General features: G+C 48.6%; 2 protein-coding genes across 2 annotated transcripts; both read right to left on the bottom strand.

Annotated features, from left to right (window-relative positions):
* Positions 1-1,569: 1,569 nt before the first annotated feature.
* Positions 1,570-8,313, bottom strand: LOC104374046 (polymeric immunoglobulin receptor). The gene is made up of 10 exons (XM_086627362.1): positions 8,232-8,313; positions 7,648-7,980; positions 6,635-6,964; positions 5,682-6,005; positions 4,929-5,247; positions 3,850-4,008; positions 3,209-3,321; positions 2,764-2,889; positions 2,574-2,632; positions 1,570-1,701 (listed from the first exon to the last, which is right to left on the bottom strand). The coding sequence occupies exons 1-10, from the start codon at positions 8,311-8,313 to the stop codon at positions 1,570-1,572; spliced, it is 1,977 nt and encodes a 658-aa protein (XP_086483488.1).
* Positions 8,314-13,565: 5,252 nt separating this feature from the next.
* LOC104374045 (polymeric immunoglobulin receptor-like) lies at positions 13,566-24,660 on the bottom strand. The gene is made up of 8 exons (XM_086627119.1): positions 24,624-24,660; positions 23,634-23,975; positions 23,034-23,363; positions 22,616-22,945; positions 21,765-21,972; positions 19,873-19,985; positions 19,072-19,206; positions 13,566-13,588 (listed from the first exon to the last, which is right to left on the bottom strand). Exons 1-8 carry the CDS (start codon positions 24,658-24,660, stop codon positions 13,566-13,568), a joined length of 1,518 nt encoding a protein of 505 aa, XP_086483245.1.

Genomic DNA, 24,660 nt, shown 5'->3' with positions numbered 1-24,660 from the left:
GGAACTGAGCTCATCTCAGCACTTACTGCGGGGACATCCCTGATTCAGGAGTAAGTTGGGTTTTATCCACGATGAAAACTCAGCATCTGTAGGCTAACACAAACAGCCATTGCCCTGCACCTTGCTGAGCTACCATACTGAGTTCATTGTAAAACATAGCTAATATTTTACTAAAATAGAAATATCCTTGTGGTATTACGGTAACACCATCAGGTCAGACTCTAGCCAGAAGGCTCCTCATTCTTTACGTTTTATGGCTTGCTAGCAGATCTGCACACATACAACACAGGCTCAGGAATTTGAATTTGTCTGTGCCATTTCTGCCCCTTCTCTCCCCAGCAGCCCTGGCCCTATCCGACACCTCCGCAGCCCATTCCTGGGATTCAGGGAAAATTGCTTCTCTGCTTTGGCACAACTTCTTCTTCATTGCTTCATCCTACATCGCTTTATCTGTGGGGTATTCAGCTTTCTGTACCCGCACCCCACTGACAGACAGCAGCGTCGTGCTGCTGTTTGGAAATCCGTGCATCAATATATTGTTTTCCTCTGTTTAGTCATCCACTCTCGAAAATAAGACCAAGAGACAACATTTAATTACAGTCATCCTCGTTTCCGCCTGGATAGACGTGAAGTCAGCCAGGGAAAATGCGTGAGCGATGTGTGGCTCAGGTTTATTGAGCAAAGGGTGGGTTTTAAGGCCACGTTCAGTGCGGAGGCTCCGTGGCAGAGGAGCACGGACTGTGCTCGATTGTTCCAACTCCAAGTCAATGGGAGATTGTTCGTTCAGCTGCTCTGGGGAATTTGATCAGTACTGTGCAAATGGCTACAGTGCCTGTTGCCTGATTAGCTGTGTAGGCTGCTGATAGGTTGTCCCACTAATTAATGTCATGCCGTGATCAATTCCGGCTGTTGATGAAAACGCACGTGAGGAACATTACTCAAAACATTTCCTGTTTATCTCTGCTAATTCTGGGGTTCTTCTACAGTCCTGTGCCATTTGCAACGCCAGGTGTGATGCTGCAGTGATGCAGTAAGAGGAGAACCTCCACCCCCCGCCAAAATGCACCCGTACTGCACCTCCCATGGACTGCGAGTCCCTGGTCTGCTGAAAGCCAGTGGTGTTCTTTATTGCTTGTGCACAAAAACACTTCAGACCATGGGGGTCTGCAGGTACAGCGTTCGGGATGAGAAAGCTTAGAGGAATTAAAAGTATGAGACGTTGTTCTAGAGGATTTTCTAGCTGCCTTTAAAAGAAAATGAGTTTTTTCTTTTTATTAAAAAAAAAGTACATTCTGGCCTTTGAGAGCCTGCTGTGTTGGGAGGGCACTGGTGGGGCTGGGGCCGTTGGTGGGTCCAATCTGCTCGCTCAGACCTGTGCCTCCATCCCAGCCGCCCCATTTGGCATCAAACAATTCCTCCTAAATCACTGCTCAAAGCGGAATTTAAGCAAAAAAAAAAAAGGTGAAGCTATAGCAAACCGTGGTAGCAATAAAAACTGCTGCTCACTGGTGTCTTGTTCTGATCCTCAAGGCAGAGCCGGTCCAGTCGCTGCCGCTCTCAGTCCCCCCATCAGATCTGGCTGCCCCAGTTTGGGGGGGACACGTCTGGGGCAGTGCTGTCCCCCCCAGAGCTGCCCTGCGCGATGCTGCTGGAGGTGAGGAGGAAGGTGGAGTAGGCGAGGTCAGCATCCTCCTTGGAGCTCTGGGGAAGGACAGGAGGACACGGTCAGGTGGCCAGGGACAGACAGCAGCACGTGGCAGGGGAAAGGGCAGCATTAACACGGGCAGCGCCGTGAGCTTCTCGGAACGATACGGGCGGATCAGATGAGTGGGACAATCCCACCGGTGCCGATGGGAGAGCATCACGCCTTTGCTCAGCCTTGGGGAAAACCTCAAACATTTGCATGTTTGGGACTCTGTGACATGCCTGTCCCCATGTGTCGGCACCCAGCTCATCTGTCCTAAAGCTGCTGGGTTTACTGGTTTCCTGATAGTTTCCTTTATTGCCCCGTTTCAGCTCTTGGCCCTTACAACACCTACATATCACCTTCGGTTGGAAACTTGGTAAAAGAAGCACTTGCAGCCAGCACCTTTGGTTACTGCTGAGTGGCACCACTCGACCATGACCTTACCCAAGGGTAGGGGCAGCAACAAGTCACAGCCCTTGCGATGGCAGAGCCCTCCCTGCCTGCCTCTGCCCCGCAAACCGCTGCCGGCATGGGAATGCAGCACTGGGGGGAGCTGGGAGGTGGGATGTGCTCTGGCTTCTGGTCATCTGCTTATTCCAGTGATTTATATTTATGGTAACAAGCCAGCCTCCACCTTCCTGCAGCTGACTTGGTGAACTGGATCATTGTCTCTGCTAAAACATGGGCTCAGGAAAGGGTTAAGGTCCCCCCATGGAGCCTGATCTGCAGCAGGTGGCTGGACCCAGGTAGGATGGAGAGCACCTGGGTATAAATAAGGCCCCTGGGAGCATGCAGTACCCCTGGGAGCATGCAGCTCCCTTGGCAGGAACTGGAGGGCTGCAGTGGTGACTTCCAGGTCAGTGGTCTCTCTTTTGTCTTCTCTTACCCTTTTTGCCTTCTTTGTCTCAGCAATGCTTTCCGGGGCGGCTGGGGTGGTGATGAACTCTGCGGGCAGAGAAGGGCAAGTGTTGAGGTATGGGGGCATTTCCATAGCTTTTGTGGAGTCTTTCTGCAAACCCCTCCCCAGCACCCCTCGCCCTGGGGATGGAGACGGAGCCCATCGGTCAGCAACCTACCGTCCCCCCCGAACTGGGTCTCCTGGCTCTCCTTCGCGCAGGCGTTGTTGCTCGCGCTGTACTCCTTCACGCTTTCGAAGTCGGACATGCTGATGTTTGTCCTGTAGCTCCCCACGGACACCAGGTCTGTTAAGAGGAAGGAGATAAATACCCCCCACGCTTGCTTAGGGTCATCAGCCTCCGAACCGCTTGCGTGCAAGGAGACACTGTGCAATGCGGCGTGCAAAGCCCGCAGAGGAGGGGTCTCTGTCCCAGCCTGGGCAACCCCATGTGCTGGGTCTTGGAGCTGCACGGATGGGGTTAGTGGGAGAAGCAGGGTCCCTTGTCCCCCATCACATGAGGGGGTACCAGGGGAGCAGCTCAGCCCAGCAGAGGTGCACGAGGTATCACCTTTGTCTTAATATTGCGGATGCTTCTCGAGAGGCTGGGAAAGGCAGGGACTCACCGGATCTCCTCAGCTGCCGGTATTTAAAAACAGCAAAAGCTGTCACCAGGATCAGGAGCACGGCACCGACGGGGCCCAGGACTAGAAGAAGTGTACTGGGGCTTCGATCAGAGCTGGAACAGAGGGAAAGACTTATCACTAAGCTGTGAAATGTGTTTTTTTAATTATTCAAGACTGAATAATGTATGTGAGTATCCAGCAGTCTAAAAATCTATATCAGACTGTACATCTGAGTGAGCACGATGCAATTTGATTAATGAACTGGGTCCCAGCACATCACAGGGGGTAAATAAAAACGTAGGACAGAGGTTGTGCCAAAACAGCTACATCAGCAGCTGGGTTATAAATGTGTGAAGGAAAGCTCTCCAATCTTGCAGCAGTATTTTCAATTAGTTTTCCTGTACCTGGTGTCTCTAACCCTTCCCTTCTGGGACTGTATTTTCTTGGGCTAGAGATTATTTTCAAGAGATTTTACCTTTTGCTGTAACTTTTTTGGTTCTTTTCCTCTTAGGTTTTGAGCTAAATTCTTTAGGAATAAACTTTTTGTTGTTGTTGTTGCTAAACTACACATACAGGGGCAAATACAAGGTAATACAAACTTTGCAAAAATAATAAATGACAGAGGCTTGGAGAGAACTCACCTTTCCGAGGCAGCTCCGCTTTGCACCTCGGCACCGCCGTAGGCTCTTCCTTGGGGAACGAAGCCATTCTCGGTGTGGCTGGGGGGCTCGGTGTGGCTGGGGGCCTCGGTGTGGCTGACGGTGTCAGCATCCAGGAGCTCGAGGCTGTGGTCAGCACTTCTTGCTGCGTTTCCTAGGGAAGGAGGGAGGTTGATTGCGTGAGCAGCAGCACGGAGATGGTGACACAAAAACTAGTTGGGTGTATTTGGTGCACGTGGAAGTGCAGTGGGTTTTGGCTGTATGGGAGAGGCTCTTTCAAATGAGGTTTAGAGGTCTGAAATAATCTCATTCCAAATAATTTATTGTAAAAGTCTCAAGTAGGCTTTCTCTGCCTCTATGCTTTCAGAGAAGTCTCGCATTTCTAAGTCCAGCATCTAGTATTTCCTGAACAAATGTTGAATACTTGGTTTGCTTTTATTTCTAGCCTTTTGCCTGCCAAAGGCAGTGAAATGAGGCTGTTTCTCTTTGTTTTCACTTGGACCACCACCCATTTAGGATGGTTGCGTGTGGCACATCTAGTGCTATACTTTTTCTCTGCTTCTAACAATATTCCTTCCTAAGAAAAACAAGATCCTGCACCACAGCTGAGACTAAGCCTCTTGCTGTCCAAGGGAAGCTCAGAGCCCTTCCTTTCCTGCTCCATACTCTTTATTAAGATAATAAACTCCCTGGAGTGAGATACATCTCTCAACTACACACAGCCCTTCCCTGACAGGTGTCCGACGTTGCTTAAACTAAATGATGCTACAAATTGTCATGGCAATAATTGGTTAAGGACAAGGTTAAAAAGTAAAAACTATGTGGAAGGAAGATCGTTTTCAGACTGGTGGGTTTTTTTTAATGACTGGGAAGCAGAAACCAGTGAGGGGATGAAAACACCTATGACCAGTTGTGCAGAATCAGGGTAATCTTGGCACCCAGTCTGGGAGGCTGCCTGGTGGGAGCGCTTCTCTTTTGAGGTGCTGCAACCTAGTGGCCATGGAGAGGACTTTCCTTCAGCAGAAGGCAGCACGATTCGCTGATCGCCTTCACCTTGGAGCTCACCTTCGGTCACCCACAGGTACGCTGCCATGGTTTCCCCGAAGAGGCCGTCGCGCTTCACCCCACACCAGTACCACCCTTGGTCTGTCTTTGCCACCGAGTCGAAGCTCAGGATAACTGTCTTGTTGTCAGTGTCACAGGTAACGTCCGGCCCCGGCTGCCTTTGGTCGGAAGCAGGCACGGGGGTGCAGGTGGTGCTGTTCCACTTGCACCAGTACTTCTGGTAGGAGTAGTACTTGCACGGATACGAGCAAGTTAAATCCACCCGTGAACCCTCTTGTGCCTCCACTTCCTTCTTCCCCTTCAGTCCAGGTTCTCCTGCGAGGGAAACAGAACAGCAAGGCTGATGTTAGTGGTTTCAGTGGTGGCAATGGGAGTCAACAGGTAGTGATGCTGCTGGATTTGGTGAAACAGGAGATGTATCTTTGAGGGAAAGCGCTCCTCATATCGCTAAATTAATGTTAAGGATGCCGTATATACATCTCTGGGTGAAAGTTGGGGGTTTTTTTGCAAGGTTTAAATACGTGCATGAGAAACTTCTGTGAATGCTTTCCCATAAAACTGAAACCTTGTGTTTTCATTTTAAAGCTACTGATGTGAGGGGATTGACACAACGCTTTGCTTTGAGATAAAAGCTCAGTGTTGGACCTCATATCTCTTCCCCTAAAGCCCGATCTGCTCCTTTGTGGTGCTTAGGAGGTTGTTTTGTACCTACTGAGCAGGTAGAGAACTGCCAACGCACGAGCTCGTACCATCTACGATCTTCAGCTCAGTTGATGTTTGCTGCTCCTTCTCCTCGTCTGTCATGCACCAGTAGTAGCCTTTGTCACTGTCGCTCAGCTGGTTCAGGATGATGGTGATTGTCTTGTTATCTGGGTTGTCGTACATGGCCACTCTTCCTTCATACGAGTCCAGCACATACCCAGAGCTGCTTATGATCCAAGTGCACCCGTTCCGTCTCCACTTGCACCAGTACCTTGTTGAAGACTTTTCTAGAGTCCCATAGTGGCATTCAAAAGTTACTGAACTTCCTTTTACTCCAGTTAGTGTGGTCTTTCCTTGAGGAACACTTGACTCTGGAGATAAAAAATGAAATGAGCAGCTACACATGTCTAATTTTTGCCCATGGAGCACTCTCCCAAGAGAACAAATGTTATCAGATCAAACAAAGCTGCTTGGGTTAAAGCAAGGCTAGGCAAAGCTCAGGGGTGCAGACAGCAGGAGACTGTCCTGGCACTGTGAGGAATCGACCCTAAAGGGTCTGTCAGGCCTTTCTTTTTCCCAAATTCACCGGTTGGTGGTTGTCTCTGTGTACTGATGTTTCAGAATTTTGCTCCCTTTGCTAGGGGAAGGGCAGGTCTTCTCCTTTCTACAGCTGCCACTTTGAGATTTAAGGAATTTGGACTTGAAGAAACAGTTTGCTTGTCTCAGATAGGAAGAATTTGCCTTGTGGAGTTCTGGGCTAGCCAGACTGGGGAAGATAGCTAGCCCCTGCTGGGAAAGCTAAGTCTTGATACAAGCTTTATTAGTGATGGCTAATACATTACAGGTAGCTAAATGAACAGAAGGAAGTATCTAGATGAGATGGTATGATACCAGCACTCTGCTAGGGGAAATTAAAGTCCCTGTTAAATAAAATGAGACTGCCAGTGATGCCTGTAAAGAGAAGCAGAGACAAAGGGAAAAAACACCAGGAATAACTTACCTTCATAGACATGCACGTCCAGTTCCTTCGTTTCTCCGTTCTTCTCATAGATGCCGACCCCGCACAGGTACAAGCCAGCGTCTTCCCAGCCCATCTGAGTTATCATGATGCTGAACGAGCCTGGGGAGTCCTCATGGCTCAGCAGAATGCGCCCTGTGTAATCCTCGTCAACATTCCCGTAGCTGTCAACGATGTCATGGCAGCCGCTTTTGTCCACCTTGCACAAGTATTTCCTCGTGCTCTCATAGTCCTTCCCGAAGCTGCAGGACATGGTCAAGGTGCTCTTCAGCTTCACGTAGAAGAGCTCAGCTCCCTCGGGTAGAGGTGGACCTGTGCGTACAGACACCAGTCAGCGTCTGCTGCCTACTGCCGGTAACTGTGTGACTCCCCTATACATCTGGAGGCTTTTTATGAGCGTAGGGTTTCTCTATACTGTGCTATATTCTATGATCACATGCCACTGTGGTCATAGCATGATCTGTCCAGCCATGTCCTGTGTCTGTTGCATACGTCAGGACAGAGGTCCCTGTGCTCTATCACTGCTCTATGGTGGGGCTTCTCCCAGAGCCTTCTTGCCAGAAGGCTTTGCACCGTGCTCTGCACCCTGGGCCTTGCCCAGCAGTGCGGTGCCATCCTGCACTCCGTGCTCTCCTGCACTGGTGCACAGGCTTGGCTGGCACAGCCTCAGCCGTGGGTCAGAGGGTACATCGGAGTGATGGGCAGTTCCGCCCTCTGACTGCATCTCCCTGAATTTTAGTGGCTGAGAGGTGTCAGCAGTTTCTAAGCAATGTTTGTGACCTGAAGATGAGGTTTGTTTAATCTGATTTGTATGCCAGACTTTTGGCCATAAAATTCATTCTATAAGATCACAGGGGAAAATGAAAACTGCTGTTTCCCAAAAGCATGGAGCATCCTGAGCTCTTAGATGCTGGACAGACTATTTGTAGAGTGCTATTGGAAAGAGGGGAAAAAGTAAAAGAAAATACTTTAAGGAGCCTCAAGACTGTAATTACCGTTATAAACATCCAGACTGACTTTGTGGGAGAGCCCTCTGCCATTGATACCAACACCGCACTGGTAGGTGCCCACGTCTGCCATTGTCAGCTCGGAGATGCTAATCTGGAAGTTTTCTGCCTGTGAGTAGTCAGTGATGGAGACTCTGCCCCGGTAGCCCGGAGCAGTGTAGCCACTGGTGGAGACAACAGTCATGCAGCCCGTGGCCGATTCCTTGCACCAATACTTCCTGTCGTGTCGGTTCGTGCGGGTGGAGGGGTAGAAGCATTTCACAGTAGCCGACCCGTTGAGCAGACCGTACACCTGCCGTGGTCCGAACACAGGGCTTGAGACTGCAGGAGGGAAACGTGTTGGCTGTGAATGTCACCTGTGCTCCGCGACCCGATGGGACTGCAGAGCAGGTCGGGTGTCCCGGGGCGCGCACGGTCCCCGGGCTGTGCAGCAGCACGTGGTCTGAAAGGTCCCGTGGCAGTGATGGGCACTGAAAGGGTAGAGACACCCCTGAACCCTGCTCTCCCCCTAGTAATGCCACCTCTGGTCTTAGGCCACCCAGAAGACCCGTGCCCAGACAGGTTATACCTACTTGCTGCCTTGGGGCGGTATCTGCTTTTTGCAGAGTCAGCTGGGAGGCAGGCGAGCAGGAAGGTGAATGCCAGTAACATCATTGTTCTTGCACAGCCTGGAAAAGGCAGAGAAGTTGGTGAATAATTACACTTGCAAAATCATTAAGTTAACCTATCAAGTCATCTAATAATCCTCATGCCTGGAGGATATGAGGGTTGTGGCTAGCTAAGCTAGAGAGAAACACAGCATTTAATCACTTCTGCCACCCAGTCGAACAGGACAGAGGGAGCTGAGGTTCTTGCCTGTGTTGCTGCACAGCATCGTTGGCTGCCTGTGGGTCTCATCCCAACGCCCTGATCTTCCCTTGTGTAAAATGAGGAGAGTTGTTCTCCTAACAAACTCTGTTAGTGCAATGCCTGCGAGTGACCCATGTGTCCGTCAGAGCAGAGTGCCACAGGGACAGTGTCCCACAGACAGGCAACTGCAGTGGTGTGCACAGCACAAAACGTGATTTTGGCCAAACCAGAAGAGACTTGATTAATCAGAAACGGTATCTGGCTTCACACTTGTAAATCAGAACAGCCCATCACAAGGCTGAAGGTCCAGAAGTGGTCCAAGAGCTGCTGAGCCCTGGCAGACAAAAGGGTCAGGCGCCAACCTGGAGCTCAACTGCTCACTTGACCCTTGCCAGGAGATAATGCTGCTTCTAATAGCTTGATAGCTGGGGTTGTGTTCTCTTTCAGCGTTCATGCAGTGAAAGGAAGGTTTGTTCACTCCTGAGCCTGAGTGCCAAAACCGCTCCTTAAGAAAACCTGCTCTCGCAGAATCGTTTGGTTTGCAAAGAACCTTTGAAGGTTCTTCATCATCTAATCCAACCCCCTGCCATGGGCAGGGACATCTTTCACAGGGTTGTGTTGCTCAAAGCCCCAAGGTCAGCCTGACCTTGAACGCTGCCAGAGATGGGGCATCTACAACTTCTCTGGGTAACCTGTGCCAGTGTCTTGGCACCTTTGCTGTAAAAATCTCCTACGTCCAAATTTCCTCCTTATGTCACAGAGCAGAGTTCCTGTCTGCAGCCTGTATTCAATTACTGTTCTTTGTTTCCCTGATCCCTTCAAGGACACACAAAAGAAAAAGGGTAATGTTTTCACCTCTACTTTTTTTTCTTTCCTCGGTTGCTGGTAAAGTTAGTGAGATGCAGACCCCTCACCCCACCCCTCCAGGAATCAGACTTAAACCAACAAAGCGCAGTCCCACCTGTATATCCAACAAACCTCCTGCACCAAAATCAACCCTTGGCCAGGACTCAAAGCGATGGCTCTTGGGGAATGTCCAACCAAACTGCGTGTCTCAAAATGCTTTCGTAGTCTTGAATCAAGATGAGCATTTCTGACCTTCCCCTTGTTTTGGACTGAGTGATGGCTCAGAGTAATCCAGGGCTCTTAATTCATTAAACTATTTTCTTTGGCCTGGGCTGAGCGTGCTGCACGGTGCAGTGCTGGGAAAGTGCATTTCCTGAGCGTGGCTGTTGATCTACCTGCTTATTTGAAGTTAAGACAATAGGTGCCAAGGAAAGCCTTTATAAACATTCAGAGGAATTTGATTTCAGTGCATCAAGTGACACAATTTTATTAAGGGTAATTCCCAGTGGAAGAAAAAGGCTTTTATTTCCGTGTTAAGATGAAAGGTGTTCTGTTGTGCTTTCTTCCTTGTATTATGATTTCTAATTGCTCAGTGACCACTTGTCCATGGTGAATAATTAACTCACTGAGCATGAAAAATGCTCTTTCATACATATCCCAGAAGTAGTCAGCAAAACAAACATAACATTCTGCAAAAAGCAAACAAAATGGCACAAAAAGGGCCTTGATGTTTGCCCCTCGCTGACAGCAGTTCCTCTGGCTGATGGTCACCTCACTGCCCTCCACCCCTTGCTCTGCAGTGCAGGCAGGATCCCAGTTCAGCTTTCCCCTTCTTGGCAAAATTTGAATAATCTGTTAAGCCTGATTCCTTCCCAAAGCAATCAGCTACTTCAGGGTCACCAACAACATTGTCTTTTCAAGTAAAGATAGGTTATCAAGACCTCTTTTTTTTTTTGAAACAAAGATATAGCTGTGTCCAGAAAAATGCATGCAGAAGTGGTGGCATCAAGGTCTTCATGTGCATGTTAGAGCAGGAAAGAATTTTTACATCTATCTCCGAGGACACACGTGTGTGCTTGTGCCTACACAAGAACAACGATCCCTGCGTGCTTGCACAACCAACATCTGCAACTTCTGCAGCTCTGTGTTGCCTCTAGTCCTGCTTTCTCTGTTAAAACCTTCCCCCGGTCACTGAATGAATGGAGAAAACTCCCATGTATAGCAAGTCTGAGCAAGCACAGCCACCAGTTACGTAAAAATTTGTGCTGTATTTCCATGCTGATCCACTGAGCTGGGCAGCTGGAAACCCCCTCCCTGCTGCTGGTGCCACGTTGCACTTGGAGGTGACACTTCCTATCCCAGAGAAATGGTGTGAACGGGCTTTGCTGGTCACTCTGCAATGAGCAAGTGCTGTTTGAGATGCTAGAGCAGAATTTCATCAAGCTGTTGATAAGAGTTTGAGTTCCTTCTTGCTTTCAAGGCATGTTTGCTGCTGGATTTGCTGTCTCTAGTCAGAGCACAAGGTCTAAACCTGAGAGCTCCAGGGAAGAGAGAAGGCTGCTGAGCTCACCTGAAAGGCAGTGCAAGTAAGTGGCTGCACAAGTGATTTGTATTAATGCTTCTGCAGATGGAGGGGGAGTTGAAAGAAGAGAGGAGATGGGACAGCAGAGGTTTGCAGGGGGCTACAGAAGAGCTAAGAGGCTTGAAACTAGAGGGAGATGCCACCTATGCTCTCTCCAGAGCAGTTGGGAGGCAAGCTCAGGAGAAGTGTGCTGGTAGATCTGCACAGCTCCTATCCTGCTGTGCGCCCGGGGATGGAGCTTGATGCAGCCCCGGTGCTGGGAAGGGTGCAGTGCCCGTGCTCCTCCTGCCACTCAGCCGCAGCTTCTCACTGGTCTATTCTAATTTTTCAGGAGTAGAGAAAGGAGGAAAATAGGAAAATAGTTCTCCTTTGTTACACATTGGTGAAATCTTTCCTGGAGCTGGTGGCGGAGGCAAGGTGTCATCGTGGGCTTTGTATGCAGACACAACCCTGTCAGTGTGTGCCCTCAGTATCTGGCAGCACCAGCTGCTTCAGAGAGCTGCAAAAATCTGCCCTTGGCAGTGATGCCAGGACTGGTCCTGAGGGGTTTCCCTAATGCCTGGGGGGGTCTGGGGGTCGGCATGAGGCTTGAGCAGTACTCCTGAAACCTTCCAGCAGCAGCTGAATTTGGTCACCCTATAAGGGAAGAGTCGCACTGACTTTGCAGACAGCTGCTGACTCTCCACTGGTTTTGCCTGGGGGCTGAGTGACGTGGCTGCTGTGGGCTCAGCTGCCATGCTGGGTTCCCTTCTGCTAGTGTCCACATCTTCTGCTTCCCCCTCTTGCAGACACTGACCTGTGTGTCTGGGTGCCTGTGCTGGATTTCCCATCGCTCTCAGAGCAGGAAGGACTGAGCGTGAGACCGTGATGTCCCCATGGACTGGCGGACACTGGAAACCTCTCCTGCAGGGAAAACCTGGTCCTGCCACCTTGCAGCAGGATGGGTCACCAGGACCCTGTTGGTAGCCGACGTGTGTGGCACCGTGCAGGTTGGTGCCTGCAGCCCGCTTTGCGCGGCTGTCGGAGCTCCTGCCTGCACCAGAGTTGCCAGGACAGAGGGACCGTGGAGGCTGAGAGAAACCTGGATGCACAGTTTGTGCTGCATGTGTCCATGCAGGCAAAGAAAGTGCTGGTTCTGATGCTTTGCACCAGCATTTTAAGCTCTATGTAGTCTTAAACCTGATGCATTAAAAACCTGGTGAGAAACTGCCTGCGAGGCAGTGCAATGGACAGGAGAGAGGGAAAGCAGGGAGGGAACCCAGTAAGTCCCACTAAAAAAGTGCCTCGGAGAAGTTGTTCTGCATTTCAGGGCAAAGAAGCTGTGGGTGGGAAGTGGTTCATGGCACTTTTGGAAGGTGGAGGAAGGCTGGTCTGCAGTAGCCATGGTATGAGACCTCTCCAGGCTGAGTGTCCCAGTCTACTGTGTGTGGACACTTCCCTGGATCCCCCAGTACCAAAAGCACCGTGGGATCGGCCTGGGTTAGGAGCATCACCTTCCCCTCCAGCGCTGTCGTATGCCTAAGTTTTGAAACGGTGCTTTTAGATTTCCAGCAGAAAGTTCTCTCAGACCAGGTGAGCTCTTCTAAACATCATCCATTACAAGACCTCCTTTGGGTTGCTGTGATGCTTTTGTGACTTTATCAGTCCTCGGGAGGAATATCTTCAGATTTACAATGATTTGAGAAAGATCAGACCTGACCCCTGAGTTATGCAAACCCGAGCGAGCAGCTGCCTTGCCAGGTATGAAATACCAGAGTTCAGCTCACAAATTCTGCTGACTCAGCTGCAAGGTTGAGCTCTGAGAAACCAGAACGCTCCTAATGCAGCTTGCCAGGGTTCAGCCCCGTCCTACCCATTAGCTATTAACTATTGCTCTTAACAATGACCAGTGTCAAGGACGCGCTATGGGTTCAATGAAACATGGAGGTTTAGTCGCCACATTTGTGATTCTAGCCTAGGAGTCCTCCCGTTTTACAGAATATTTACTATTATTCCAATATATGAGAAATAATAATGTATAGAGTAGAGGAATTTTTTTTTTTTCCCTTGAAATCCTTTTAAAGCAAGACCCACTGCCACCATGAGTAAGCTGAACAGGTGCAAACCGTTGCAGGCACAGGGCATTGCTGAGCAGCGCTGCGAGGAGAAGCACTGGCCCATGTGCTAGGGGTGATTTATGGAGCTGCTGAAGACTTGTGTGCCCAAAAGCAGGGCACAGCGACAGCCTTTTTGCTGCACAGGGCTGGGGCTGCTGCATCTTTACGCTGCCCATCAAGATCACTGCGTGGATGACCTTACTGCCAGTTTTATTTGCTGTAGTGGGGTGGGCAAAAGCCATCAATCCACTCCACTTTCATGGAGTTATGAAGGAGCTATCAACTTTAAGATAAAAGATCAAGCTGACCTAAACACATACAGAAAAGAAACATTTCGTATTCCAAACCGATGCCTCCCTCACAATGTAGAAAGAATAAATAGGAGGTGGTACTTCTGTGATGCAGAGAGCAGGACCAGCTGGGTAGATCTTATTGAAGATTATCAGGATTTACTAAGAAATCAGCAGTTTTAGGAAATTCTGCAGTACTTGTGACCCTCCTAACTAAGAATGTTTGTAAGTGCCAGTTAAACGCTATCCATTATGAGGAATATATTCTGGAAAACAAACGAAAATGAATAACCAGACAACCCTCATGGTGGTGACTGAAATTTCTGCGAAGTAAGATTGTGCTCCTGGTCTAATTTTATGTGCCTTTAAGCCGTTAGATATACCACACACTAACTTGTGACCTAATTTTATGTTCCTTTAAGGTGTTAGATACCCCATGCACCAACTTGTTGCTTTTCAGATAAGAGTGTCGTGGATCATTTGTTTCTTACTTTTTTTTTTTTGTCTCTTGGACTGGAAAGTGAAACCAACTTCAACACTATTAAGCTGTTACTCTAGTTTAATATTACTCATGTTGCAAGGAGCAGGAACGTGCTATAATTCAACAGCACTTAATGTACAGCCACAGTCTGTCCCGTGACAGGGCTGGAGGGATGGATGGATGGATAGAGCTGGTGCCCGAATCATCATCATCATCACAATTGCTTTTAGGAGGTGGTATTGCTCTGTGCTTCACATGAAATGTGTTACAAGTCCTATATGAACGTTTCCTTTGCAGAGTAAGAATTCCCACCCCTTTGCTCTTGGTATGAATGTGAAAGGAGGCTGCCAGCTTCCTCTTCTTTCAGCTTTAGGACACTGTGAACGTCCCATTCACTCATGCTTCAGGATATTTGTATTTACCTTCTGACTGTACAAACCTGGGAGCTTTTCAGAGCTCGTTTAGGACATAACTGCACCAATTCTTACCTCAAATTTCAAAATCCACAAATCCACATCCCTGTGATTATCTCCATGTTGTGATTCAAAAGACTGAAGACCACAGACTGAATTGCAACAGTTTAGATTGCTGCAGTAATATTTACTAACATTTATTTTCTATGTTAATATTTACTAACATTTATTTTCTATGTTAATATTTACTAACATTTATTTTCTATGTTAATATTTACTAACATTTATTTTCTATGCTAAATAATAATTATAATGATACATTATAATGATAATTGACCTTTTTTTTCTGGAAAGGAAAGAATAAAAACCTACTGCAGAGATGAAAACATAAGCATCATCAGCCTCATCTTATGCTTCTGACCACCTTCTAAAGAAATTGGCCTCCCCCCCCAGCAAGACCTGCACACCTACTAACTGCTGTTTCAGAACTGCCCCTTCCCTTCGCACACGCGTGAGGAAGAGTCCTTCAAAGTGTCTCAAGACTCAGATTCTTCTCCTTCCCCATCTCAAAGTGGTACTACAAAAGATTTCACGTTTCAGAATGACAATGAAGAAGCATTACTCACACTCCAAGTTACTTCTGCAGACTATTTGGTGGTACTTGCTTTTTCTTTTAGACTGGCTGCTCCTTGCTTTGCTGGTGTCTCGGTGACCGACCCCAGGACCTCCTGGGAGTGTCCTGCCTCCCTCCCGCAGCCGGACACTGGGCTCTGGCAGTGCCAGGCTGTTTTAAATACTCGTACCTCTAGCCCTGCATTTCCACCTGTTGTGCCTTAAAGGAATAGCATGCAAAAAACCCTGGCAGGTGAGCACCACCCCACAGGAGCGCAGGGAAGCCAATGCCCATCCCAGCTCTGCTCTCACTTGGAGGGTGGACACTGTTATTGACCTCCTGAGTACACATTGCCATTGCCCAACAGCCACCCAAGGGGCCAGGGCACTTCCACCTGCTTTAGGAAGGAGGCTGGTGGCTGCGTGGGGTCAGGTCCGTGGAAGGTGGTCTGCTTGGCATGGAGCAGGGTGCCTCTGAGACAGCTTTCTGCGTGCACAGGACCCGGCTAGCTCGGGCAGCTGTGATTGCTTGGTTTGAAGATGGGTACCTACACCAGGCACAAAGACACTGGGGAGCCTTAGGGGTCTGAGTCTGAGCACACAGGGGTCCAGCCAGCCCCCTCCTCTTCGTTGGCACTGCAACATCACCCTTGAGTCATGACCACGTTTCCCACCAGCCCAGGCAGGAGAACTCCTCACTGCAAGCTGACCTGGCTTCTGATCTCATGACACCCCCAACCAGTGGTAGAGCAGCTTTGTGGGGCAAAGCTGGACAGAAGTAGGGTTTGGGGTTTTTTTAACTGTTGCACTTTTTTTGGAATCCAGTGTCCCTAAGCAGATCCAGGCTGGCTGGCCGTCCCGGTAGAGGAGGTCTATCTCCCTTCCTTGTGGTGGGTGAGGATTGGCCTTGTCTGGTCAGACCAGGAACATTGTAAGTACTTTAAAATAACAAAGCAGAAACTTTGCTGCCATCTTCAGCCTCATTTCTTCACTCTCCTACTGTAGGCATGTGAGGGGCACAAAGTAAAATTCCCTGTAAAGAGTGGGGTTGTCAGAAACGAAACTGCACGAGAAAGTAAAGTTAATTAAGATTAAAAGTATTCGTATTATGTGGGACGAATCATTAACTTCCTTTGTCTTGTACTAATGACGAAAAAGCAGTAATTTCTTCTAACTAGGGGATCACACAAAGCTTTTCTGCTCTGCTCTCAGTGAAAGCTGGTGGGCTCAAGCAGGATAGCAGCTTCAGGTGTTCCTGCCGTGCCTGAGAGCAGGTGAGATCCTGACTTGGAGTTGGGATATTTTACAACTTGTCAGATCTCAAAGCCAGCCTTGGAAGTGCCTTTCGTCCAGCTAGGAGTGTCGAGCTCCTTTCTTTCCATGAATGTGCAGCTCTCGAGGTGAGGAAGGAGCTTTCGAGGTGAGGAAGGCTGTTGCTGGGCTTGCACAGGGTGATCTGGTGGGGTTGTGAGCTGAGAAAACAGCCACAACGGACGCTGATCCCCTCGGGAGCCGTGTCCTTCCCACCAGTGCTGCTTCTCTGGCTGCTCTTGGCATCACTTTAGTTTTTCATTCTTGGACATAGTTGCTCTCGCTTGGCCGCGGCAGACACAGGTGTGTTTGCTTTCCTACACCTCCCGCTCTCCTGGGCACCTTTCCTTCGGGTGCCAGCGTGTCGGCTTCCCCCTCGCTGGGTCTCCAAACTGCAGTTTGCACGGAGATGTGTTTTAAGGAGCCTGGGCTTGTGCAGGGTGGGCAGGAGGAAGGAGGGTGGCCGCGGGTGGAGGAAATCCTGGCAGAAACCAGCCGTGGAGACCCACCACTCGTGCATTTTGGGGAAAAAAAGTTAGTCCAGGGTGGATGAACGGTTTCTTTAACCAACCCACTTACTTCACCCTTAAGGTTTCTGGTAAAACCGATCCGTTGTCTCATGCAAATATATTTACTTGCTTTAACAGAGGAGGAAGCGTCCTCCTGCCAAGTCACAGGTTCCAAAGCACTTTGGCGTCTCCTGAGAACAAACAGCTCTAAGATTGCTTTTCTTCTTTTTGGGTTCCAAGGCACGGTTTGCAGCATGGCATGCAATCTGAGGGTACAAACCAAAGCTACTGTTGGGGTCTGGGCTGTGTTGGGGCTCAAATGGTTCAATTTTGAAGCTGCGGATAGTTCTGCGGAAGAGTTGGAGGAAAAATATCACTTGAGAATTTAGGTGTCTTTGATAGACTAAAGTCAGATACAGTTTACACGTGGCAAAATGACCCAACAGATAAGGATTTAAAAAAAAAAAAAGGAAAATCCTCCCTTTTTGCCTAGCACTGAGCAAACGTGCAGCCATGAGGGTCCTTCCTTCCCACACCCCCTCCCCAGCTTTACCTCTCCCTTGGAGTGCTCACCCTTTTCAAGACACAGCCAAGGATGCACACAATCATTTGATTTACAGATGTGTTATTTTATTCTTTCTTCTACAAACCATGCAGCAAGTGACGTTTGGGCAGCCTGCAGGGATCTGGCTTCCCAGCAGGGCAGCGGGCAGCAAGCGGTGCCGGGCACTGTGCGGGTTACAGCCGTGCCTCCGCTTTCCGTAGGGAAACTTCCGAGCTCACGGGCATGGGGGCTTTGCCGGAAGGGGCTTCTGCTTTATTTCTCTTGAGTCTTGATCAAGCTGGTCAGAAAGTACTTTTTTCCCCATAAGGTCACTGTAAAAAAAAAAAAAAAAAAAAAGAAAAGCCAGCAGAAGAAAAGCTGTGATCTGGCAGTGCCTCTCTACAATATTTTTACAAGTGATTTCGTGGGTGTTACTGGTTTTATGCCAAACTTGATATTTTAAATGGGTCGGATGTTCAAGGGAGTCCTGAGAACAGAGAAACCTAGAAAAACCTGGGTTGGAGAGGACTTCTGGAGTCAACCTCCTGCTTGGCTTAGGAGAATTATCCCAGGCTTTACCCCAAACCACATATCTAGAAACAAAAAGCACATTTAACAACTTCTGGTTTACGTTCTCATTTTTAGCAGTTTTTCCACAGAATTTTGATTGTTTATTTTCAAGGTTTTGCTGGAGGTGTACTTTTTTCTTTCCATTCTTCGTATTTCAGACTGCAAGAACCCTTCCTACAGCTGCCTTTCTTGTAAAGTCAGATCTCTCAAACAGCAACAAAACTTGTGTAGTTTTAGCCAGTTGTATCGCTCTCCGCAAAATATTCTAGATTTGAACCTTCATGGCCTTGGTTTGAAGCCACTCTGAAGGCTTCTTTTGACATCTACAATATATTCTCTAAATAGCTTTAAAAATGTGATGTCTGTAGATGTGCTTTCTGCTTCTGATCAAGCCAGTGGATGTTTCAAATAGGAAAGAAATACAAGTGTCCACGCAGTACTGTGCAGAGGTGGCAGGTCATTCCACAGGGTGCAAATTGGCACAGTCACTTCTTTCCCTCTGCAACTGTCTAACTTTACAATATTATCAGCTGCTTAAATGATCAGAGAGTTTGGATTTAAATGGATTGTAATGAGAATATGGAATATCATCATCGAATTTTTTGCACCACTATTCTACTAAGTTTGATTTATTTATTTTTTTTTTAATTGGAGAAGACTGCATTTCACTGCTAGGAATTTTTGCAAATCGGATATACTTTAAAATATTCACTCAGGTGTTTTCTACAAGAGCTTCCCTGTAAAGGGTATTAGTACTCCAAGACAGACCTGCTGTTTTTATATTTTATCAGAAGACACAATGTCTTACACATAAATAGGCCAACCTGAATCTTCCAGGGATAGTACAGATTATCCTGTACAAGTAGGACAAAAAAGAATTATATGATTGCAGCACAGTAAACAAGAATTTCTTCTGTGTAATATTGCAAGAAGTCATGAGCAATCAGACTTTATTGGAACAAACAAGCAGGAAGAGCGATAACGAACCATCTATGATTCTGTTTACCGTGCGTAAGCAAAAATTATAATCAACCCTATAATAAATTTATAAACCTCATACAGGATTTAATCCAAATCTTTTGAAATCTATGGCTCAATGGTTCTTGGTAAGGAATAAAGGCAACAGTTTGGCATCAGAACACAAATTCTGGACTGCAGGATTGTAATTCCTGGACCGCAGACCTCGTGGTTATCCCGTGGAGGTGTTTTACACGCCGAGCTGCAAACCCTCTGCTTAAAGTTTGTTTTTATTCTCCCCTACCAAGGGAGACGACACTTGCAGTGCCAGTTCCGGAAAACATCCACCTACGTTTGCCGGAGTCTGCCCGGCTTTCCGGCACTTTTTCTGGACTGGCGCTTTCCTCCATCGTTTGTTCTTTTACTGGGCTCAGACCAGCCGGAATCGACACTCCTTCCAGGTTTCCCATGGCGTTTGTTTCTTCTCCTTAAAAACAAAAAACATGCGTGCAACGGAGGGAACAGCTCCTCTAATTGTTTAAATATACAAGCACGTCACAACTGACACCGGATTAGGCCCATTTTTTTCCCAGTTTCATCCTTGTGAATAATGCATTTCCACTCACTGCTGTCCTCGATTAAGGTTATTGTCCCTAAATTCATCTTCAGGGACACCGTATGTTACAGAATAAGATATATGCACGTATTTTTGAAAATCAGTCATTAGCAAGGAATTTTGGGGCAAATCCTTGCCAGCTTTTCACCCAGCGGGCACGATTTGGCCCCAAGAAGACGCCCAGCATGTAGCAACTCATGCCACGCATGTCCCTGCCCTTTATACCTCAGGATTTCCGAGCACTGGCAGAGCTGTAAATCTTCTACACACAAAAACTCAACCTTGCTTTCAGCAGGACTCCAGAATTTCCGTTTCCTTCATTTGCTTTTTGTTTAAGCATATTTAAAAAAGCAGCTGCTGTAGGACGTTGCTTGCTCGTGAGTGCGGTTGCACCTTCAGGCTGCCCTGGCTGCAGAATGGGTGCCTGTCTCCAGAGATGGAAACCTTCCATGGTCAGACTCCAGTTCTTGGAAATCACAAGCAAAACCACTGCAAAACAACAGGCGCGACCCGAAAGGCGTTACCTGGCCAACTTACCCGTCCCCTTTTGAAGTTTTAGTTTGGTCAGGGCGAGAATAGCGACAGTGATGAAAATCAGTAAGATGAGAGCTGGTAGCACAACTGGGAGCAGGCGTGATTCACCTGATGAGCTGGAAAGATGAACCATCAGAATTCAACTGGATTTTTGTTCGGTTACGGGATGGCTGAAGTAGCTCAATGCAGGCTGTTGTTTTTACATCAAAGAGTATAAAAGAGTTATAAACTCTGACTAAATCAAAGGAGAACAGTCAACAAAGTCAAGTAGAGATGAAATAATCTGATCTGGAGCTTGGCTGATGAGGAAGTAATTTCTACAGCTACCTCTGCTCTACCTTGTGGGGTTCATGCCCCCAGATGAACGAGTCCCTCCAAAAGAAAAATGAGCTGTTTTAATCATACAAATTCACAAGCGAGGTTCATGCTCTTTCTTTGCAAGTTGTTGTAGACCCTCATGCTGTTGGAGAGTGTCTACGTGCTGTTTCCTTGCAAAAATGCTATCGGAGCTTCACAGGCAGACGGGGCTTTGCCAGGAATGGTGCAAAAGCACCGGGTTTGCATCCAGAGGGCTGGAGCACCTCTCCTGTGAAGACAGGCTGGGAGAGTTGGGGTTGTTCAGCCTGGAGAAGAGAAGGCTCCGAGGAGACCTTATTGTAGTCTTCCAGTACTTAAAGGGGGCCTACAGGAAAGCTGGAGAGGGGCTTTTTACAAGGGCATGTAGTGATAGGACAAGGGGCAATGGTTTTAAACTGAAAGAGGGGAGATTTAGATAAAATATAAGGAAGAAATTCTTCCCTCTGAAGGTGGTGAGACACTGGAACAGGTTGCCCAGAGAAGTTGTGGCTGCCCCATCCCTGGAAGTGTTTAAGACCAGGTTGGATGAGGCTTTGAGCAACCGAATCTAGGGGAAGGTGTCCCTGCCCATGCCAGGGGGGTTGAACCAGGTGATCTTTAAGGTCCCTTCCAACACAAACCAGTCTACGATTCAATGAAAATCTGACCCTTTATACAAGAGCATGATTTGTGATTGCTAACACACTCTCCTCTTTCTGGCTGGATGGCAGGGAGATATGGCTTGAGGGAGGCTGGGGGTGGAGAGGACGGTGTTTCTCATGCTGGGGGACACGGGACAGATGTGAGCTCCGAGGTGCATGGAGGGACAGCTCAGGATACTGACTGGACTTGTGGGCTTTGTGCTTTATCTTCAGTTATGACCGACACTGCAATATCTGCTGCACCTGCACCAACTATGCCAGTCACGTTGCCCGCTGCTGGATGGTGGCCATAGCTGGAGTGAAAGAGGTAAGAGCTACTCACAGCCGTCCTGTGGAACAGGAAGCACAGAAGGTAAATTCACCAGGGAAACCACTTGCAGTGGGATGAGCGCAGGACTCGCTGTAGAGAAGTGCCACGGAATAATTACTGGCCAAAATAGCCCACAGCCTTTTGATTGACCTTGTCCAAAGATAGCTCCTTATGCAACACAGAGCACCCAAACACTACCCTGGTTGCTGGCTGCCTGTGAGGACTTGGATAACACATACAGTGAAGTGTGTAGCAGGTACTGATTCACCAGCGTTATTGCTCAAGCCTCATGTTTCCTAATGTCCTCTCCCCATGCTGAGCAAAGCAAAACAGACAGGAGCACGTCTATTGACCCTGGCGTCTGGTCTACAGGAGCGACCAGCACCAGACTTGGAGATAAGTTCAAAGACACATGCCACAGATGGACAGGAGACAGCTTTGCCTTCTGCTTTTCTAATTACTGATGTCTCCAATTGGTGTTTTCAACCTGCAACCTGTGCACAACCTATGTAGAGCCCTGGGAAACAGAGCAGATGAGTTGTAAACCACCAAGCTAGTGCCAACGAGAAACGTGGCCATGACCTTACCTCTTGTGATAGATTTCACCTGGGGAGGTTACAAAGGTGGCGGGGGGGGCAGTTGGCAGTAGGGTGCTGGTGCTCTTGGTGATGGTGCCCATCGCGTACGTCAGGCCCGTGATGCTCCGCTGCGTGGGCGTGCTGTGGGCGGCCAGACTTGGTGATAAAGTGGGTTTCACAAGAGTGGATGTTTCTGGGTCTTGTGAAGAGCAGATTTCTACAGAGAAAATGATTCTGTGGCTTGAATATCGATCTTTTTATGAAGACAATGTGTAGATTTACCAAAGGTTTATGCATTTCACTTTGCATCTCACTACGAAAACATATGTAGCACGATATAACCAAAGCCGAGCATTTCTATTTTCCTTTGATGCTCACAGAAAGCAGCTTGGGAGTATTAATGAAAACCCATTAATACTTAGCAAATGTTCCTACTTTAACCCCACTATTTCTGTCTTTGCCAGCGGAGCAGTTACATGGATCTGTGCATTTACATGCTGCAGCTTCTAAAACTACAAGATAACCTTCATTTCATCTTCAGAGCAAAGCACACGTCTTGCTAGGATCAGGGTGTCACATGCTAGGGGTTTACATCATAAATAATCAATCATATAATTCAAATTAAACTTCCTCCGGAAGCTCAGCTTACATCCCTGCCTCTGAAAACCTTTACCATCACTTCAGTTACTCACCAATAACTATAAGGCAAAAGGTATAGCTGATGTTTCTCATAATGGTGTTATATTCATGCATAGCACAAAGGAGAGTCTATTCTCCTCACGCCCATGAAGGGGCAGAGGAAAGACTGATTTAGACAAAGAAAAGGGATTTGTTATGTTCTAAGCCACCCCACCACCTACCCTGCTGGATGAGCAGCTTCACAGAGGACGTGTGCTCTGTGTGCCCGTTTTTAGCCCCGCACCAGTACCATCCTGCGTCCTCCTCTCTCAGCTGGCTCATCACCACCGTGTAAGTCCCGTTTTCCTGGTCGCTGCTGGCTATTTGTATTCGCCCTTCGTAGGACTCGTGCACAAACCCGTCCACATCCAGGAGCAGCGAGCAGCTCACTTCCTTCCACCTGCACAAATACTTCTTCTCGTAGTTGCCCTTGGGATCATAGTGGCACTTGAAGGACAACGAGCCTCCCACTGTGCCGCTGAGAAATCTTGGTCTCTTGGGAAGAGTGGAGGCTGCAGGTCGGAGAGGATTGCATTAGCACTTCATGCCCCTCATTCTGGGCTGCCAGGGACCCGTGCAGCCCCCAGCGCCCCGTCCTACCTGCAGTCACCTGCAGAGCCACCACCAGTGGGCTGTCCCGACCACTCAGCCTTCCCGTCCCGCACTGGTACAGCCCCGAGTCTTCCTTTCTTAAGTCATTTATCAAGATTTTGAAAGCTCCAGAGCTCTCCCGAGGGGTGATAAAGATCCGTCCTTGGTAACTCTTTCCCACGTAACCATCGGTGTCGGCTATGAGAGTGCAGCCAGTTCTCCCCAGTTTGCACCAGAACCTCTTCTCCCTGCTTTGGGTGTCCCCGGGTGGGCACAGAACTGTGACAGAGCCGCGGAGCTCTCCCTGGACGAGCTCAGTTGGCCCCAGTGGACTGGCATCTGTAGGGAGAGAGCAGGACAGGCACTGTCCGGCGCACATCCACGCAGGAGAGCGTCCTTTTACATTCATGAACAGCCGATTTGGTCAAATCTGGGTACTTTTATACCCCATCATTGTAAATATCTGGTTAGTAGCATGGGGTAGAAAAAGTCGATACCCTTGTTGTGTGCAGAGAGCATGAGCCAACACTCCAGCATATGGCCCCAACCCACTCCCTGCGAGCCAGGCTGCCCCCTCCCCTGCCAGCATCCTATCTGCCAGCATCCTACCTGCCAGTACCGTCAGGTTCAGGCTGACGTACAGGTCTCTGTTGGTCACACCAATGCCACATCGGTAGATCCCTGTGTCGCTCCTCTTCAGCCCTGTCATCGTCACAGTGAAGGTGCCGTTCTGGGGGATGTCCTCGAGAGACACTCGCCCCGCGTGGTCCTTCGAGGTGTAGCCGGTTGTGGAAATGATGGTGTAACAAACTCTGCTTCCTGCTACCTTGCACCAATATTTTCGGTCGTATTTGTTGGCTGGTATGATGGAGTAGAAGCACTGATGGGTGACTGATCCTCCAATCTCACCCGTCAAAAACCTGGGTCCGTACAAGGAACCTGAGACAGGCTCTTTTTGGGAAAGAAAGAAACAGAAGCTGTTGGTTACTTGGAGACAGCCGGCTCCTCACCTACCTAAAAACCAGCACGGCTTCTCTGGGTCAGGGGTGTCGTTATGAGTGGGACATCCGGCTCAGAAAGTTCAGAGCTTATTTTGGATGTGGTGTGTTACCTTCCTTGAGTGCCACACTATCCACCCGAGGATACCGGCGGTGCAGAGCCATTGCCCCACACCATGGCACAAACGGGGAAACCCTCGATGCCCCTTACAGGATGCCCAAAACCCCCATCAGCCCTGACAATCCTGCCTGGAGTTAAATGTCAAGGGCAGCAGTTAACAGCAAACATCTAAGAATTAACCTCTAGCAGTGGCAACTCTGCCTGATGTGGCAATTTTCTTCTGCCTGCAGCGGTGTTGCACAGGCACAAGCAGCGGTCTGCAGTGCCGAGCAATGCAGAGCTGGGATTCTCCAGCACTGCCGTGCCTTTGCCAGGTCTCTGCAGATTGTAGTGAGCAGGGAGGTTTGAGCAGTTCCCATTTTGCAGGTGGAGGTGTCTAGTGTAGAGGATTAAGCCAGGGATGTACCCGTGGCCCCAGTTCCAGCTTTGCCTGTTCTTGCCAGCGGAAGCGGCTGCAGAGCTGGTTTCTTGGCGACTCACCTTGCAGCAAAGCTGCCAAGAGAAAGAGAACAGCCAT

Source organism: Tauraco erythrolophus, chromosome 27, assembly GCF_009769465.1.
Source record: "Tauraco erythrolophus isolate bTauEry1 chromosome 27, bTauEry1.pri, whole genome shotgun sequence".
Lineage (NCBI taxonomy): Eukaryota > Metazoa > Chordata > Aves > Musophagiformes > Musophagidae > Tauraco > Tauraco erythrolophus.
Note: the sequence above shows the minus strand (reverse complement) of the source record. Positions and strands in the feature narration are given on the sequence as shown.